The 20478-nt window shown below is 30.3% G+C and overlaps 3 protein-coding genes across 3 annotated transcripts in view; 2 read left to right on the forward strand and 1 right to left on the reverse strand.

Annotated features, from left to right (window-relative positions):
• LOC114337532 (facilitated trehalose transporter Tret1-2 homolog) overlaps positions 1-20478 on the forward strand; it is a 337833-nt gene that overhangs the window by 122927 nt on the left and 194428 nt on the right. The window lies entirely within an intron of this gene.
• LOC114337536 (E3 ubiquitin-protein ligase CHIP) overlaps positions 1-20478 on the reverse strand; it is a 43677-nt gene that overhangs the window by 22457 nt on the left and 742 nt on the right. The gene's annotated exons all lie outside the window — the stretch shown is intronic.
• Positions 203-10200, forward strand: LOC114337537 (histone H3-5-like). Its single transcript, XM_028288006.2, has 2 exons — positions 203-717; positions 7901-10200. Exons 1-2 carry the CDS (start codon positions 446-448, stop codon positions 8190-8192), a joined length of 564 nt encoding a protein of 187 aa, XP_028143807.1. The 5' UTR covers positions 203-445; the 3' UTR covers positions 8193-10200.

A 20478-nucleotide genomic window follows, 5' to 3' on the forward strand; every position in this document is an offset into this window, starting at 1 on the left:
TAAACTAGCATGGAACATGGAATCTAATTGATGCTTGGCAGTGTTGCCATGTTCTTATAGTTATATTATTATATTTATCATATAATATATGATATTAATATATTATAGTAATAGTAATATTATTCCTAAATCCGCTGTCGGAGGAAACTCCCTGCCACAGAAATTATTGCATTTTGCCATAAGCAAGGTCCAAAATGCAATATTAAGATTATAAATAATAATAGAGTGGTAAGCACGACAAAAGTGAAGAAAAAGAAGAAGAGTAACACAGACATCACAGACACAGACTGTGATTTGTGAGTTTGTGAGTGTCTGTGAGGCTTTGAGGTTAAAGTGTTATAAACGGTTGGTTTAGCGTCATTTTTGAAAGATGTGTTTGCAAACATTTCCTTTTAAATTAAAGTAAATAATTTTTACCAACATATTAAGATATTAAATAGTTATCATGGTAAAAAGAAAAATTGTGCCAAGAAAAAGTGCAGTAAGCCAGTCACCTTCTACATCAGGTTCTTCAAGGAATACAAGAACATCAACATCTACACCAAAAAGGACTCGGGATGAAAATGAAAAGATTCCATCGAGAAGCAGAAATGATGCTGATACACCTTCAAAATCTACGCCAAATGTTTCAAAAAACAAACGCAAATCTGGAAAACGGAAGAAAGTGAGACAAGTCACTCAAATGAGTTTGGGAAGAAAATATTTCAAAGTTTCAAAGTTTGTATTTTAGTATAGTTTCATTTCTCACGGTAGTGTGGAAAAAAATTTAATCCCACATGAAAACCACCCCCAACATTTTTCCAGAATATCAAAAGTCAGTGTTTCAGTAATCATCCTGGATCAAAATCAAAATCTTAAGGTACGCCGTGACATAGCAGGTGCTGTTTTCATTTTTAGGATCATAAATGGACTTATAGATTCTCCCAATCTTTTAAGTCAGATTAATTTTAATGTTCCTTATCAAGCTCTCCGTTACCATAATATGTTTAAAATACCTTTCCATAGAACATTGTATGGCGTTCACAACCCACTTGATAGGTATATGGGATTGTTAAATAATTACGAACTTGATTTATTTAATATAACTCTAAGGGCCGGTTGTTCGAACGCTAATCAACAATTATCATTATCAAATATTTAATTACTGTCACCAAACTGTCAATGTCTACTTTGTTTGGGTTGCTGAAAACATAATTACAGTGGAACCTCGATTATTCGTCTCTCTATTAACCGTCACCTCTGTTAACCGTCAGGGTCCATACCTACATAAGTTATATTGACTACATAAGTAAAAAATTTAGTCATCAATTCATTTTGTTTGAGCATTGCGATAAGCCAAACGAAATTCATTGAAATGTACCGATGCAGTTATGCCACCACTGCATTTTTTTATGTAAATATTTTTGTTCTTATTCAGGGCTCTGGATTTTTCAATTTAAATAGGTGATAAATGATACCCTGCTTTAAGAGTTCTATTTTTAGAATCACAAGCCGAAAATAAAAATGCACAGCACAATAAATATTACAGTTAATATCTGTGTGTCGCCATAATTAAATTTGATTCAAATTCGAACATTGATGTGTCACTTAGTCGTGTGATCAATTAAGTTTTGTTGATGTTCTGTTAACCATCTTTTCGATTATCCGTCATACCCTTGGTCCGGTGCCCTGACGGATAATCGAGGTTCCACTGTAATTAAAATTATGAAATTTATTATCAATTATGTTAATAATTATTGTTATATTAATTGATTATAGTCTCAGAATTGTAATCAATTATGTTTTTAGCAACCCAACCAAAGTTGACATTGACGGTTTTGACAGTAATTAAATATTTGATAGTGATCATTGTTGATTAGCGTTCGAACAACCGGCCCTTAATCAATTAAAAATATCTCTTGCTCTGTGATGTTATTTTTATACTCTTAAGTGTTATGTTTGTATGTTGTATATTTTTTTGTAGTCAATATTTAGGTTATATATTAATTTTCGTGACATATGAAATTTTTCAGTGTTTTTATACTTTTCTAATTCTCTATTTTTTAGATTTATTAAGTCATATTTAACACATTGAATTTATTATTACCTTTTGGAAATGTATTAATATTTAACTGTAATTTTTCTGTTAATGGGGTTATCCCGTATAATAAATAAATAAAAAAAAAATAAAATCATATTTTGGTAACTTTTCGAGAAAACTGTGATTTTATATAATTCATACATATTTACGGGCACTCTAATATACTTACCCTTGCAAGTCATTATCTACCTCAGAAATCTAAGTTGACATTGTTGCCCAATTACAAAAAATTCTTGAATTGATTTTAAATAAAATATATCACAATTTTTGCGGAAGTGGATTATACAACAAAACAAATTAATATTCAATGTAAATAAATAAAGATTTTAGAAATAGAAAACAAGAATTAAGTTATAATCATATGTTAAAGGAAATAATAAAAACAGTAAATATAATTAACTGGTAAAAATAAACAGTAAAATAAAATGGGCCGGCATAGCTAAGAGGTAGTGTGCTTGGCTTGCGTGCCAGTGGTCCGGAGTTCAAATCCTACCGCCGGCAAGAACAACTAGACATTTTTAAAATGTTTATAGGCCCTAGCTTGACTCAGTCTGAATAAAATGAGTACCTTGGGTAAAACCAGTGGTAATAATAGGCGGTTGAAGCGTAGCACTGGCCCTGTTACTTGTATACCATAGGTCCTAGATATAGCAGACTACCCTGCTATACTCCCAAAGCCACTTGAGCGGTATAAAACGGGAGACTATTATTATTATTAAATATAATAAAACAATAAAGAAAGCTACTGAACCAGGTCACAATGCCATTCCCTAAACCAAGATTCTTCAACTTATATACAAGTAGGTCATGATTGACTATCGAAGGCTTTAGAGAAGGAGAAGTCTGTGTAAATACAATCAACTTGTAATCCCTTTTCAATAGCCTTTAATGTAAAGCTATGATAAAGTAAATTTGTAACAGTAGATTTACTTGATTGAAAACCATGCTGTTGTATAATTACATTTTTACATGCCCAATTTAAGTGACAAGTCACTAATTTAATCAAAAAGTTAGGTAATGTTGATTGTATGCATATACCCCTGTAGTTTTTAATATTTTCCCTATCACCTGATTTAAAAATTGGTGTAATAAAACTATCCTTCCAAAAATCAGGAAATTTTTCTGTTTCCAAAGACATGTTAAACAAATATAAAATGGGATAGGCTAAAGTAAATTTGCAACATTTAATTAAAAGAGCAGGGACACCATCTGGGCCAAACGAAGACTTGTTTTTTAATTGGTTAATATCTTCAATAGAGGTAGTAGTTGGTAATGTTATTTTTTTACCTGAATATACTGTGCTAAAGTTTTCAGCAAAAAGGTTAACAATAGTTTGACCATCAGAACTATGTTCATCATTTAAAAACATTGTATTGGGATAACCATTAGATTTACGTAAATTATTGACATATTTCCAAAAACAACTAGGATCGTTTTGAATATTTGTTTCAGTTTTAATCAAATAGTTTCTATAACAAATCCCACTCAGAGTTTTACATTGTAAGCGTAGTTCACAAAATTTATGATAGTCAAAGGGATTAAGAGTTTGTTTGTATTGTTTGTGCTGCATTTTTTTCTTAAAAACCAAATTTTTGAAGTTATACTTTAGGCGCGATTGGGAGTGAATTTTTATTATTCTGCGCGCATGCGCACACAGACAGTATGGCGTTAGTTACTAAATCTTTAAAGATATGTATATACATATGCCTATCAGTGCAAAAACAAGGTGTGAAAAAATATATATCAGTGATTTAGTAAATATATTTATTATAAATTTTGTAAGAGAAATTATTAAGCTTCTACGAGAAACTGGCACATTGTCAAAATATAATTTTTGTATCTTTGGATTTGTCTTCCTCGGAGTAAGATATATATATATATATATATATATATATATATATATATATATATATATATATATATATATATATATATATATATATATATATAATCTTTAGACCTTCTACCCTCTCGGGTGTAGGTATCAGAGTAAGATAAGTATTATTAAAACATTTTTATATTTATACTTCACATCGTCTTTTTCTTACCGTGAATTGTCATTATATCTGAGAAACTATACAAACAGATAGCTCGTAGCTTTATTGGTAGAGCATTTTACTACAGATCGAGAGTTCTTGGGTTCAAATCCGGACCATTCCTATTCTTTTTTTTTTATTTTTGGAAAGTGGTAAGCATTAAAATTAGTTTAATATTTAAATAAAATAAAAATAAACTCTTTAAACTATATTTATTTCGTTGAAATCATATAATAGAAGTACAGTGGAACCTCGATATGTCGGCCCCCGATAACCCGGAAGTCCGGCTAACTTGGACCGATTTTCATCAGACAAACATTTCAACAATAAAAATGTATGTATTATGTTAAAACATTTTATCTGTAAACGCTTCTGGAATGTCTTAAAAATATCGAGTTTCATAATATTGTCATAATATAATATTTGAGAGATAATGGGTATTTGTGTAATTTGAACTATGCGATAGTAAAAATGACTCATGGCATACGGCGGCGCGGCAGCAGCAGAGCGATGTTCATTATCTGGGGCTATCACAAACAACAGGCACCTGTTATTTCTTTATTTATTTCCAACTGTCTTTTAAAAAATTATTTTTTAAACAATGGTCTTTTAAACAATGAAAGAGCCACTGTTCTTAAATAACATAACATTGTTCCGATGGCAGACGAAACTGAGTGAGTTTTTGACACAACCGGAACTGAGTGAGTTTTTTTACCTAGAAATGAACAATACTCTATACTGTCTATAGTCTATAGTCTATACTATACTCTATACAACTATAGGTAAGTTACATGTGTACTGTGCATATATATTTCATGTTATTTTAATTATAACGGACTTTAGTTATAAGTATACCGTATTTTATTAATTTTTACCATGCTCTCCGGCTAACCCGGATTTTCGATAACCCGGATCGGCCGTGGTCCCGATTAATCCGAGTTATCGAGGTTCCACTGTATAACTCCTTACGTGTGCATACAAAATACACACACATTCTTTTTTTAATTCTCTTGTAAACCATACTGGAAAAGTTGATGTTTTATAAAGTTTCAGTGGTACAATTAAATGAATAGCCAAATCAATATCCTTAATATTATACATATATGTATGACCAATTAATATGAGCAAGATAAAAATTTATACCTATAAAATCAATATTCCATAAAATCATAGTAGAAAGTCTCAACTGGTAGTGATGAATTAGAGCTACCAGAACTGTTACACAATAACATACATGATGAAAACTACTGTTAAATAGTATATCCGTTGCTTCAGTAATCTCACTACTCAAATTATGTGTATAAAGTAAGTTTAGAAAAACCCCACGTTTATTAGGAATATGGTATCAACTGAATTGATTGTTCAGAGCATTTCCGATTGATGTCAGAACGAGACTGTCAATTGATCTAATGTTACATAGCCATTAATTTTTTTTTATACACTGGCCATTAATTTTGAGCCACAAAAAAGATTTTTGCGTGCTGTAAATGAGTACAGTTCTTTACATATTTAACATTTGAATTATTTATTTTTAATATTTATTATAATTAAAATTTTTAAAATTGTTTCTGTTAAAAATGAAATTTATTGAAATAAAAGTAATTATTGTTATTGATTATATTGTTATTGAAGTGGTTTATTGTAGGTGTTAAAAGGTCTAAGATGAAATTATACATAAAAATATGTACGAATTATATAAAATCACAGTTTTCTCAAAAAGTTACCAAGATACGATTTTGATTTTGAGATCATTTTGATGATTACTGAAACACTGACTTTTGATATTCTAGAAAAATGTTGCTGGTGGTTTTCATGTGGGATTAAAATTTTTTCTATAGTGTTCTTATATTAAGATATGTACTGGAAAATTCATAGGTACATACATAGAAAATACATGAAAATTATAATCTAGTGACTGTCGAGAAAAACAGGTCAATACCTCTAAACTTTTTATAACTGAATCAGTTTTACTAAAAATTTGAAATTAGTCTTATCTCACCCCCATTCTTTGAAAGTTAGGTATGCTCTAGCTGAGCTTATTATTTTTAATGGGTGAAAACCAACCCTTATTGAAAAAAATGAATAATAAAGTATTTTATCGATTTAAAGCAAGTTAAGTTATGTAACTTATATTACATTTTTTGTTTAAAATTTGATTCTCTATCCTGGAGTTATTTTGAGTGTAAAAATTTCAACCCTAAAGAAGGGGTACAAATTATGTAGCGCGATTTAACCAAATATAGAGAGTTTTGATTATATTAGATTTTTTTAGATAGGTTTGATTATATAGATTTGATTATATTCCGTTCAATTCAATTCGATTCCATTCGTAGGGTTTAATTTTATTTAATATATCAAGCCTATAACTTAATAAATATAATATAGTACAGTGGAACCTCGATTATCCCTCTCTCTATTAACCATTACCTCTGTTAACCGTCAGGGTCCATACATAAGTTATATCTTTGTTTAACTAGACAATGTCTAGGTCTAGTTATACAATGGTTATATTGTATACAGAAGTAAAAATTTAGTCATCAATTCTTTTTGTTCTTATTCAGGGCTCCGGATTAAATTTCAATTTAAATAGGTAATGATAAAAAATTTAGAGTTCTATTTTTAGAATCTCAAGCCGAAAATAAAAACGCACAGCACAATAATTATATTAGTCAATATCTGTGTGTCACCATAATACTATGAATTTTTATTTTTTTTAATGTTGTGTTAACCGTATTTTCGATTATCCGTCATACCATTGGTCCGGTGCCCTGACGGATAATCGAGGTTCCACTGTAGCTAAGTATATATGTACCCAATTTAATTTATGTATAATATATATACTAGTGATTTTATCCAATAATTTTAGGATTAACAAACTTTCAAAATAATTGTTATTTCAAATTTTTAAAATAATAAACATCTTACATCTAAACCGAGTAAATATAAGTAAAGCTTTAAATTATTTCTCTTAACAAAGTAGTAACCAACATTTTTTTTTTCAATTTAATGAAAAAGTTAATAATTATACCTATACTGAGGAAGTCTAGTAAATGTTTGGTGTAAATTTGAATCAAGAGTCCATTTATTCCCATTAAAGGGGAGGCTGTTATACAAAAGTGTACAAACCTTTTTAAAGTTGTTAATAAATTATTCCTTTCAAACTAAACTCGTATTGTATTTTTAAACATCTTATTTATTTTATATAATAATTAAATTCACTATCAAATATCATTTATATTTTATTAATACGTAATTTAAACTTCAGTTTGATATTAATGGATCTGTCAAACTCAAACGTAAATAACGAATACTTTGCTGGTGTAAATACAAACATAACAATTATTATTTGAATAACATAATTTGTTTTAACAATATAATTCCTTTATTCAATTTTAAAAATATTAAATATTATTTTAATATAATGTACATACCTGTATAATTTGTTTAAGTACCCACATAAGTTTAATTAACGTACCTATACCGCGAAAGGTAACTGCAAGGTAACCTCTTGCGTCACGATTAGTTAGATACGCCCAATAAGAGTTTACATATAGCAAAATTCCATACAAACGATAAGAAGTACCTATTCAAAAATACTTCCAAAATTTAGAGGGAAAATGCTACCAATTTTTATTTGTGGTAATCTAATAGTATCTAAAAACTAATACAAAATATTTTAAATGTTTAAGTATGATTATATAACCTCTTCATTACTATTTTTGTGTGTTGGTGTTTCTAGTATACGTTTAAGCGAATATGATTTAAAAGTGTTTTTTTTTTGTAGCGCTATTCTAAGAGATATTGGGAGGCTGCAGCGTGCTGTCACTAACTGTATACCAAAGTTACCTTTTTCTCGTGTAATCAGAGAAATTCTGCTAGAGCAGGGCCATACACAACAGTTGAGAATACAGATTGAAGCACTGACGGCTTTGCAGGAAGCTGCTGAAATATATTTAATAAATCTGTTTGAAGACGCCAATAGGTGTGCCGCACATGCTAGGAGAATAACTGTAATGCCCCGGGATATTCAACTAACGTTGGAGTTACGAGGACCTAATGAAGTAGGGAGATATTAATGTTTTAAATTAATATACAGGGAGATTGATAAGTGGGGTAAAGCTCAATAGATTCGCTATAGTAATAGATAGCAATAAAAGTTAACAACAAAAATTTTAGCCACCTTTGAGCTTCACATTACAAAATTAGTTAGAATGTTACAGTGTGTTCGATAACACAGTGGCAGACCAAACTTATGTTCTTTTAAATGGAACACCCTATATTTTATTTTATATTCGAAATCCTGTTAACTTCATCACAAAAATATAAAGGTTTGTTATGTTATACAGGGTATTTACAAAGTTATAACCAATTTTGTATAAAAATCGTAACAAGTTCAACTCCTTGTATAAATAAAAATAAGCACAACAGCAGTGGTTTATTAACGCCATATTATTTTGTTTATTGTCAAAATTTTCAAGAATTATTGACATTGCTAATTTTCTTTTATCAAATACAGGGTGAGTCAAAACGCAAGTACATTATTTTCCCAGTAATGTTAAATGAAACACCCTGTATTTTATATCATTATTGAAAAGTAACATTACCGTACTTTAATTTTTATATAACATTCCCTATGTCCAAATTTATTAGTTTTCGAGATATTTTCATTTTTCAGAGCAAATTATTTTAGGTGTCTAAATTTTAAGTATGTCATGACTGAATTGACAATTGACGATTACCGATTATCAATCCGGTAATCAATGTAACAATGTAGCAAATAAAGAAATAAAAATAATTTATTAGTAATACATTTTACAAAAAAAAAACATAACCACAACATGCAACATTTTTGAAACAATTAAACACTACTTTTGTATGTAAATGTCACAATGTAACCAATAAAGAACGAAAAATAATTTATCAGTAATACATTTTGCAAAAAAAAACATGTTTGAAAAAATTGGAAGCTACTTTTAATAAAATATTTTTAATATTTATTTACATAAGGTGTTCAAAATTACCTCCTAACACTTATGCACGCCTAAATACGATCATTGAATGAGCTACTTACTCTACGAAGCATTTGTAAATTAACACATCGAAATAGCTTTTGTATTCTATTTTTCATCTCATCCCTTGTTGTTGGAGGTATTTTATAAACTTCATTATTAAAGTTACCCCAAAAAAATCAGTCCAGTTTATTAAATTCTGGTGATTTGGGTGGCGACGCTAATGGTTCATTAAAAAATGAAAATATCTCGAAAACTAATAAATTTAGACATAGGGAATGTTATCTACAAATTAAAGTACGGTAATGGTACTTTTCAATAGTGATATAAAATACAGGGTGTTCCATTTAAAATTACTGAGAAAATAATGTACTTGCGTTTTGATTCGCCCTGTATTTGATATAAAGAAAATTAGCAATATCAATCATTCTTGAAAATTTTGACAATACGTAATAAAATATGGCATTAATAAACCATTGCTGTTTTGCTTGTTTTTATTTATACAGGGAGTTGAACTTGTTACGATTTTCATATAAAATTGGTTATACCTTTGTAAATACCCCGTATAACATAACAAACCTTTATATTTTTGTGATGGAGGGGTTAACAGGATTTCGAATTTAAAATAAAATATAGGGTGCTCCATTTAAAAAAAAACATAAGTTTGGTCTGCCACTGTGTTATCGAACACCCTGTAACATTCTAACTAATTTTGTAAAGTGAAGCTCAAAGGTGGCTAAAATTTTTGTTATTAATTTTTATTGCTATCTATTACTATAGCGGATCTATCGAGCTTTACCCCACTAATCAATCACCCTGTAGTAGTATAGGTCGAACAAGTTACGATCTTGTTTTAAATGACATGTTTATCATCCTTTAATGTGCAACATGTTTATATAATATTGAACAAACTAGAGGATTTTTTTATATAATGACGTTTTTGTGAAAATGTGTGTAGACCATAGGATTTTTAGAAATTGTTATACATTTTTATAAGTATTTATATTTATATGTAATGTACAAAACCAGCAATCTATTTCTTATTTCTTAAAATATGATTGTACATAAACTGTTATTTTTACTCTATTTCTATAAGGGTTTTCTAAAAAGTTGTGAAGAACCTTTTAACCATATGACACTGCCATATATATTTGACTATGAAGAATAGACAAAAGCCAAATAAGGCAGATGGTCTCTATATTGATGCTAAAATATTTTCACATGGTTCCTTTTGTTTAATTAAGAACCATAGGCACCAATTTTTTATTTACTTAAAATTTCTGTTAGATAAATTTTGAATTTCATAAATACTTAACTAATACACTTCTCCAAGAAATTAACACACCACCTTAAAAATGGGCAATTTTTATGTCTCGAATTTCCTAAATCTATTGTCTGATTTAAGAGATTTTTTAATATGTTATAGCCTTATTCTTTAACAATGTCGCTGTAATAATATTGTTGCTAAACAGGTAAATTGTCATTGTATACCGGGTTTACCAATCAAACTGTGATCTTTTCTCGAAGTTTGCGAGACCCGGTGGAATATTCTAGCATTTGTAAAATACTGAAATTAAAACCCAACTATAGCAGGTTTTCTTAACATTCTGTTTTTTGATTCATTCGCTTATGTGGGATAATAAAAAAGTTAAGTACTTTAACAACTAGCCTTGTTTTTGGTCAATACAGGGTGTTTTAAATAAGTATGTCAAACTTTAAGGGGGTAATTCTGCATGAAGAAATAATGATAGTTTGCTTTATAAACGTATGTCCGTAAATGCTTCGTTTCCGAGATAGGGGGTGTTGAAATTTTTCTTACAAACTGATGATTTATTTATTGCTCTAAAACCGATTAAGATGCAAATGAAATTTGGTGGGTTTTTGCGCATTTTTTGATATACAATTAGGAATTTAATATTCACCATTGGCGCGCATGCGGGTAATATGACCCTTATGTGCGTTAATGGTGAACATAAAATTCTTTTATGGATGACAAAAAGGCGCAATAACTGCCTCTTAAAACCCATCAAATTTCATTTGCATATCTCCGGTTTATAGCCGGTTTTAGAGCAATAAATAAATTGTGAGTTTGTAAGAAAAATTTCAACACCCCCTATCTCGGAAATGAAGCATTTGCGGACATACGTTTATAAAGCAAACTGCCATTATTTTTTCATGTAGAATTACCCCTTAAAGTTTGCCATACTTAGTTAAAAACACCCTGTATTGATGAAAAACAAGGCTAGTTGTTAAAGTACTTTTTTATTATCCAACATAAGCGAATGAATAAAAAAACAGAATGCTAAAAAAACATGAGGCTATAGTTGGGTTTTTATTTCAGTATTTTGTGAATGCTAGAATATTCCACGGGGTCATACACCCGCTATACAATGACAATTTACCTGTTTAGCAACAATATTATTACAGCGATATTGTTAAAGAATAAGGCTATAACATATTAAAAATCACTTAAATCAGACAATAGCTTTAGGAAATTCGAGATATCAAAAATTGCCCATTTTTAAGGTGATGCGTTTATTTCTTGGAGTAGTGTATATATCGACCCTCTCAACAAAAACTGTTGAGTTTTAAAAAATCAAAATCGTTCATTTCATGGTAATTGGATTTAAACATAATTGAGAATGTCTCATTTTGTCAGCTACTATACTGTGTATGAATATAGATTTCATTTTCAAGATTTTGGATTTTTAATGATCTACTACAGTCTTTGTCTACAAAATTTTTATTTATAAACATACAATACAAAGAGAAATAAAAATATGTAACACCTTTTTTATTTTTGTCATTTTTTTACAATGGATGATACTATAGTATTTTTACTACAAAAACGTTATTACGTAGGTCAAAATTTTTGACGTAAGAGAACTGTCAAAACATTAGAATGTGACTTTTCATTATTGCCATGTTTATAATAATCATGGCAATAATGAAAAGTCACAATCTAATGTTTTGACAGTTCTCTTACGTCAAAAATTTTGACCTACGTAATAACGTTTTTGTAGTAAAAATACTATATGTACTTCCACGCTTAACTTTTCCCATGCATGAAATTATTCACGAATTATTTGTTATACTAGGTCTCTTTTTTACTCACAGAAACTAGTGAAATCAGTGAAATCACAATAAGTTAAACAAGGATAAACAACATGGCATGTCGCTGATATCTTGTTTACTATTAAGGCTATGGGTACATAATTCGCAAATATTTTACATGTATCCCTACTTTTTCTGTCTTTACACGGCAAATTACGTGTAGTAAAATTCACACTGGTATGGATATGTAAACATTACTAGAATGTCATTCTACTTGAAAATGTCATCATTAATTTAAAGAGATGGGTTTTGAATGTTCTTGGATAACTGTTATTTTTATAATTGCAAATTATTAATTCAGTTAATAAATGTGATAATTATTTCACTAACTATGTATTCAGTGATTGTAATAATTTATTTGTACAACAAAAACTAATACTCAATCGAGAAAAAAAGAAAAGTGTTAAAGTGATTTTTTAATAATATATTGTTATGGAACGCTTACAATTTTGAACATCTTTAACAACAAAATACTTGGAACACAGAATATATTATCCTGATGTATTCTCTGCTTGGATCTTCCACAAATAATACACAATAAATAACTTTTTATTAAGTTCACGTCTTAAATCAATTATTTATCAAATACACTATATATCAATAATATTTAATCAATAACTCAACATATTCCCGATGCAATGTCAAATATTTAAAATTGTCACTGATTGTCAGTGTCTGACTGACAATATATGCTGACAATATTATATTCGGCTGAGTGCGTTGTAAGACAAAGATAGATTTGGAAAATATTACCACGGCATTGTGTTCATTTTTTTCGAATCCTGAAAAAACGAATAAATATTTTTGAAAAATTTAAACGCAGAATGAAAGACTAAATTATTACCGAGGGCCGAAAGTCCTTTAGAATAAATAAAAAGTTTATTTTGAACGATATATTTGAAATTAAAAATCACACTAAATTTTCTCTTAGTTTTTTCACCCCTGTAACTTATTAAAATAAACATTATAGAAGTTCTCAGGGACTTTCGGCCCTCGCTAATAACGTAGTCTTTCATTCTGCGTTTAAATTTTTCAAAAATACTTATTAGTTTTCTCGGGATTCGAAAAAAATGAATCCCCATTTGAATAGCATTGCAGCCGAAAATACGTACCGATCCTCTTAATGTTGACGTTTATGATTTTAAGTGACAGTGATAGCGGATTTTTCAAACATATTAGAACGACTAACTACTATCCTCTCTTAATTTGATTACTTTCGGTAAGTACCTATTTATTCTTTAAGGAAAAGTGACAAGTAATATTTATGAGTGTGCATGGGCGCCCGGGGGCCGTGCCTCCCCTGGCTTTTCGAGTGCTGTAAACTATATATGGTTATCCAAAGTATACAAGATATAATGTGCAACATCTTCACGTCTGCCCCCCCCCTGAAAATTTTTATATGGGCGCCCGTGTGAGTGTGGCTATAGTTCTGTCGAATGGAAATTTATTTGTTTATTTTCGAGGTTACCTTTGTATACCTTGTGTATTACCTTGTTTATCTTTTGGTTTTTTTACCTAAATTTATTTATTACCATTCTATACTTATCTCTATACCAGTAGCACTCGGTATAGTGTTTAAGATGTTTAATGTTGAGTCGATCAATCACCTTAATAGTGACAAAAAGAATAAAAAGTTCAATAAAATAACTTTATAAAATACCTCCACCGGGAAAATAGCCATTTCCCAATTATTACTACTGGCACTCTGACAATTCGTACGGATAGTATTATAATACACATCAACGTACATTTCAATTAATTTTTTGATTTAACTTATTTAAAAATGAATCGTGACGCATGGGAAAAGTTAGAGTGGAAGACGGAAGAACAATTATAATAATGATTAATGACTAATTGCTTAGTACAAAACATGACTATTCGGGAACATTTTCTTGAGTTGTTGTTTAAAACAATGCTCATGTAATTTTTTTTTTCGGTCATTGTCAGTTTAGTTTTTAGTTTGGCATATTCTTCCTTGTATAATGTAAAGGTATAAGTGTAAACAATTTTAGGCACTCCTGTACTTTTGTTATCTTTTACACTTCCTGGTATCTTGTACGTTCTAGTATTGTATTTCCCTCTTTTCTTGTTCTACTTTTATAATACCACCTGCACTAATTTTTTTGCAATGTAGTACTAGCAACAGTTTCGAAAGTCTGTTCAAGCACTTTGTTTTGTATCTCTCCTCCTCCTAAGTGCCTTCTCTAATGAGGTTGGCGATCGATATGGCAAATTTCTTTCTGTTCTGGACTTGATGAATTAAGTCATTCTTCAAAAACGTACGTCACTGAGATATTTTACATTAAAATAATTTTTGAATTTCTCGTTAAATTTGTGACAAAAGATCTATCTTTCCTTTCTTTTCATGAGACGCCGTTTTATGCTAAAAAAAAAATAAAACATCTCTTACAAATTATTCGAAATATGTTTCTATACAATAGAAATTTATTTCAAGACAGTTTTTTGTCACAAATTTAACGAGGAATTCAAAAATTATTTTTAATTCGAAGTATATCAGTGACATACTATCTTTTCTTTAAGAAAAATTCAGACCGCTACTTGTATGCGCGCCAATGATGGATATAAAATTCTTAATTAAATGTCAAAAAATGCTCAATAACTACCAATTAAAACCCACCAAATTCCCTTTGCATATCTCAATGAGTTTTAAAGCAATAAATAAATGCTCAGTTTGTAAGAAAAATTTCAACACGCCTTCTCTTGGAAACGAAGCATTTGCGGACATATGTTCTTCAAGCAAACTCATTATTTTTCTCGCAGAATTGCCCCTTAAAGTTTGTCGCACTTATTTACAAACACCCTGTATATATTATTGCCGTTTTAGTTTTCTTCATAATGCCTTTTCAGTCACTTCGTCACTAAGTTCGCAATGTCCTAGGAATATGACGTATTTTTGAAAGTCTGAACATATCAAGCCTTAAAGTTAAAACATTTTGAATTAAAAGTGATGAAATAAAAATTATACATTTGTATAAATTGTTTAATTAATATTAGGTATAGGTGTAAAAATTACTCAAATGTTACTTATAGCTACGAAATGTTGTTAGAAATATACAATATGAATAAATGTTGCAAAACCTCGTAGGAATAACACTAAGGTACAAATTAAAATAATAGGAATATTTTTTTTATGTTTAAAAGCCATATTTTGATTTTATTTATTTAATATTTTTTAAATTAATATTATTAATATATATTTTAAATTAAGTTTTAAGCGAATTTCTCTGAGAATGAGAATCTGAGAGCTAAAATGATAATGATTCTTTTTTAGTTTTTTATCATCCACTTGATATATCGCTGTGTTCTTTTTCATAATATGTTGTGAGTACCTACAGTGGGTGATCATGTTATTAGAGCCACCTCAGAAAACTTTACTTTTGTTTAATAATGGTATGTAAGTTTTTTCTTTATACGGTCCACGTTGCCTTTGAAACTTTAGAAATGGATGCTATGTTCCTGTGGGAGTGATTAGTATTGAATATTAAAGTTTTTATTTCTGCTATTTTCCTTGGTGAGATGTCTTTGAATTTCCCATGATGTTCTGGTACCACTAGTGTAACGAACGTGCAATTTTTACTAAATTCACAAAATATAGTATAGGACTGTCAGAATATCACTAGAGAGCAATGGAAACTCACAAAGTTTATTATAACTCTAAACAACAAGAATACAAAATAATAGGCACACGAGTTGCAAGCTAGGCTGGGCAGCACTGACAAACAATGACATCTGAGTCACGCATTGCCACACATGCGTGTTGCCACTATTGTCAGACTATTTATTGCACTTTCATAAAGTGTAACAAGACAGCCAAATGGAAACAAATGCATTAATATATGATACAGCTCAATTATATACCCTTCCTCTAAAACATTGAATTTTACTAGGTGGCTCTAATAATATGATCACCCACTAACAGATTGATTTTTTTTATTATTTCACAATCTGGTAATTTCGACTTAGATTGAATGATAAACTTTAATATTCAAATAATACGTTGTTTTCGAGGTGTATAGAGCTTGTCTGGAATTCGTTCCTCATGTGATTCATATGCAATTGCTGTAAATGTTATCAAAGACGATGAATCAATCAAGAAAATTTCACGAACAAATAATGTCCCATAAACCTTAAAAGTAACCTTCCATCCATTCTTTTGACATGGCCATACCAAATAAGCTGGCTGGTATTTGGTCGTTAATTATTTGTTCCAGTCTTGGTTTTCCGAGAAAAGCTGTTCTTTCGAATCTCCATACCACAATACTTTCACAGACTTAGTTAAATAGATATTTTTTTATAGTGGTACTCCATTAAAAAAAGTGTTTCAATTGAAAGAACCATAATAACGAGTATTTAAGTGCAAGTTATTGTCAAAGTGATATTACTTGCATCCATTAGGGCGGTCTGATAAGTACTTAGCCTTCAAAAGAAAAAGGTAAATTTTGGAAAAGTGGCGATTTATTTCTGAACGTAGTCTCTTTCTAGCTGGATACGCTTGACCCAGCGATGCTCCACCTTCTTTAACCCGTCTGAAAAATACCTTTTCTCGATGCCTGCAAAGTATTCGACTTAAATTTCTGCCCGGCGAGAGACTTCTTCAAGTTTGGAAACAACAAGAGGTCATACAGGGCCAAATCTGGAGAATACGTTGGATGGAACAGCAATTTGTAGCCCAATTTGGCGATGGCGGCGTGAGGCGGAGCGCTGTTATGGTGGAAGAGTAGTTTTTCTTCCCCAATTGGGACTGTTTTTACTGAAATTCGGCATCGAATCGGGCCAATAATGCGGCACAGTAAAGTCCTGTGATCGTTTTGTTCTTTTGAAGTGGATATAGATCACACCTTGTGAATCCTAGAAAATGGTGGCCATCATCTTTCCAGCCGATTGAAAGTCTTCGGCTTCCTCTGAGTACGATCGCGGGGTGATGTCCACTGTATCGACTGTTCCTTGGTCTCTGGTGTGTACCAGTGGAACCATGTTTCATCGACCGTTTTAAAACAACGTAGAAACTCCTTTGGATTATGCTTAAATAGCATCAGTAAGAGGATTCATAATCATTTCTTTTTTCGGACCTTTATCGTAAGACTTTTACAATAGAGGTTTGTCAGCCTTTCGCACAACCCCCATACTTGGAGGGCCAGATACTTCTGTATTACCATCCTTTTATTATATCATACCATCCATTTTTTTTTTCGCTGAGTACCATTAATATATAGTTTTTTTATTTTTCATTGTTATAAATAGTTGCTTGGTGCACCTTTAAAACTAGAAGTGCCATAGTACACCAGTATATCTGGAAAAAAATCATTAATTTCCTTATATAGGTATTTGAAGGTTGTAAAGATATATCAGGGGTATCAGGAATTTGCTTTGCTTTTGAACAATCTTAAAAAGTAAAAAACATATGTTTTGCCTATAAAACGTTTTTTATACATTTTATGAAAAAAGGGCATTTTTAGAGCTTCTAAATTAAAATACATAACAAATTGACTGATATATTTGTAAAAACCCTTATTTTTGATTTATTTGTGTATTGGTTATTGTTCAGTTTTATTCCATAAGTTTGAGTTTGTGATCCGATTGAGCCAAAATGTTCCTTAGAATTTTTTTTAAACATTTATTAATGAAGGATTGAATCTTTCCAGTGTTGTGTTTGGTGTCCAGTTTTATCTCATTAGATTTCCATATATTATTTAACATATAGTATGCTGTCTGTGCTTTGACAATTCATGTTTGAATATTCTACTCTGCTCCTCCTGTCGTGTTCAGTATGCTTCCTAGATAACTGTCTCTTCCCACTGATTTCAGCTCTTGGTTTTCTGTTTGTATGCCCATTTATCTCGGTGTGTTAATCTTCATTAGTTCATGTTTATCTCTATAACCACTTTTTTTATCTTCTTTGGATAATTTCTCATTTTTTTTCTGTATGCTCTGTCTCTCTGCTGAAAGTACAGATCTTATTGGGACCGTGCAAGTTCGGCAAAACGACACCTGGTTTCTACGCTCAGCAACATTATTCGCACTTTTAATTATATTGGCCAATTATATTACTCCTGGTTACTGGATAATTATCAATGCCATAGTCCATAAAAATAATAAGAAAAAAATAATGTTCAGGTTATGTTATTAAAACGTAAACAGTTGTATGTAGTAAATAAAATTAGTTATTAAAACGCAGTACTGCAAGCAAAATACAATTAATTAAATTTACCTTTATATAATAATTGCATATCATATCGATATTGCGGAGCAATATATAATTTTTCTTCTTCAACGACAGTAGGTATGAAATATAAGTCAATTTGACAATTTCAATTGACAATATGAATTATTTAAGAAAGTTGCAATATTTCTCTGCTATTCTCGCACGATCGTTTCTCGTATCCCCTCCAAGTACTTGCACACTGCGAATAGTATAGGAGTATTCAAGATCTTCAAATAGTTCAAAGGTATTCCAGTTTTACCGTTGCGGCTTTTCCTCATGAGCCAGTCTATGACAATAATAAACAGTGTAAGACAATATACTACCCTGTTTTGCACCGCTGTTGATGTCGATTGATTGTGTTAAATTGCTGTGGTGTTTTCATACAACAACTTCATCATTCTAAGTTTTTATATTTCCCACAATTTTTCTCTGTGTAGGATATCGAACGCCTTCCTAAAGTCAATAAAGTTTAGATATAGTATCATTCTGAGCGTGCAGATCTGGTCTATACATGACTTATTTGCTCGGAAGCTAGCTTGATTGATATGTAATATACCTACTCAATATTCAGCCCTGTGATGGATGACCGAAGTTATCTTTAACGTTTGAGTTAACCCTCCGTTACTCGCACACGGTGTATGAGACCGGCCCTCCAAATAACTTCCTATAACTCGGGTTGTAGTGGAGATTTTGAATTGCTGCTGCATTTCAGTCATGAGTCAAGAGTCAACTGTGGGTAAAGTCCACGTGCAATGTAAAAAAGAGTATTGTACTTTTATTATTAGGCAACACGATGCGATACACCGGGTGTGAGTATTTGTGCACAAATTTTTGTGTTTAAACCCGACATCGATAGTTTTAATTAGTAAGGTAATTTAAGATCTTTTTCTTGTCTTCAACGTTTATAATATATCTGTTTACTTATATTTAGATACGGATTACGAGAAGTAGAAGCAAAAATTATTAAAATTATTTGAGGAAGTATCGACTGACAAGGAAATGTATGATGATGAACAAAGTTACTTTTTATTAAAGTAATATAATGTTGAACCAAACGCATATCTACAAAATTATATGATCATATATTCATTAAATAATATAATTGTAAGTAGGTACACAATTTTGCAAAATTTTTTTGAAGTTATACTTCTTTACGCGCGATATGAGGGTGAATTTTTATGTGTTAAAACCTACGATCCCGGCGCATGCGCATTATAACTTTGTTCTGATTGGATGTTCAAATGACATGTCAAAAATTATCCAATATGGCAGCTGTAGCGCAGCTGTGGTTTGGACGGTTAACGGTTTGGTTATGTATGGTTGTTGCGTTTTAAAATTTGTGGGAAGAGAAACAACAAAGGTTAGTTATACTGCCTTTTTAAATAGTTTTCATATTATATTTTTGAAGTTATACTTCAAAATGTTTTAATTTATGTATGTATCAGTCCAGAAAAGGTGTGGAAAGAATATATTAGTGTTTTTAAATATATTTTTCTACAAACGTGTTAAAAATGCAATTTTTAGGACTACATAGGAGCGTTAAAAATGCTACTTTAAGGCACTAGTGCTTTAAAAATTTTAAGGCACTGCAGTTAAAAGGGAATTGTCAAATTGTGAAACGTCAAAATATTTATATTTCATTTATTAACATTAATATTAATAATACAACTTGCGCAATTTGAAAAAGGTGGTTTAAAAGGTTTTTTATTATAATTTTGTGTCTTTGGATTTGTCTTCCTTGGGTGTAAAATAATAAAACATCTATTTTTATATTTCACTTGTCACCGTGATGTATAATTATGTATATCTGAAAGGTAAGTAGCATGCGGCTTGATGGCCTTGTTGGTAGAGCATTGGACCAGAGATCAAACAATCGCGAGATTGCGGGTTCAAATCCCGGACGATTCATATTTTTTTCTTTTTTTTTTTAATATTTGGCATTGTTAGGTTTTGGTTCATTTTTGGTAATTATTGTTAATTTTTTGTATTGTAACTGTTAAGTAGGTATATTTATTT

Source organism: Diabrotica virgifera, chromosome 2, assembly GCF_917563875.1.
Source record: "Diabrotica virgifera virgifera chromosome 2, PGI_DIABVI_V3a".
NCBI classification, from domain to species: Eukaryota; Metazoa; Arthropoda; class Insecta; order Coleoptera; family Chrysomelidae; genus Diabrotica; species Diabrotica virgifera.

Coding starts and splice junctions, on each gene's coding strand:
- LOC114337537 (XM_028288006.2), top strand. CDS start 446: ATGGTAAAAAGAAAAATTGTGCCAAGAAAAAGTGCAGTAAGCCAGTCA. Junction 718..7,900: donor AAATATTTCAAAGTTTCAAA/GTTTGTATTTTA, acceptor TTTTTTTTGTAG/CGCTATTCTAAGAGATATTG.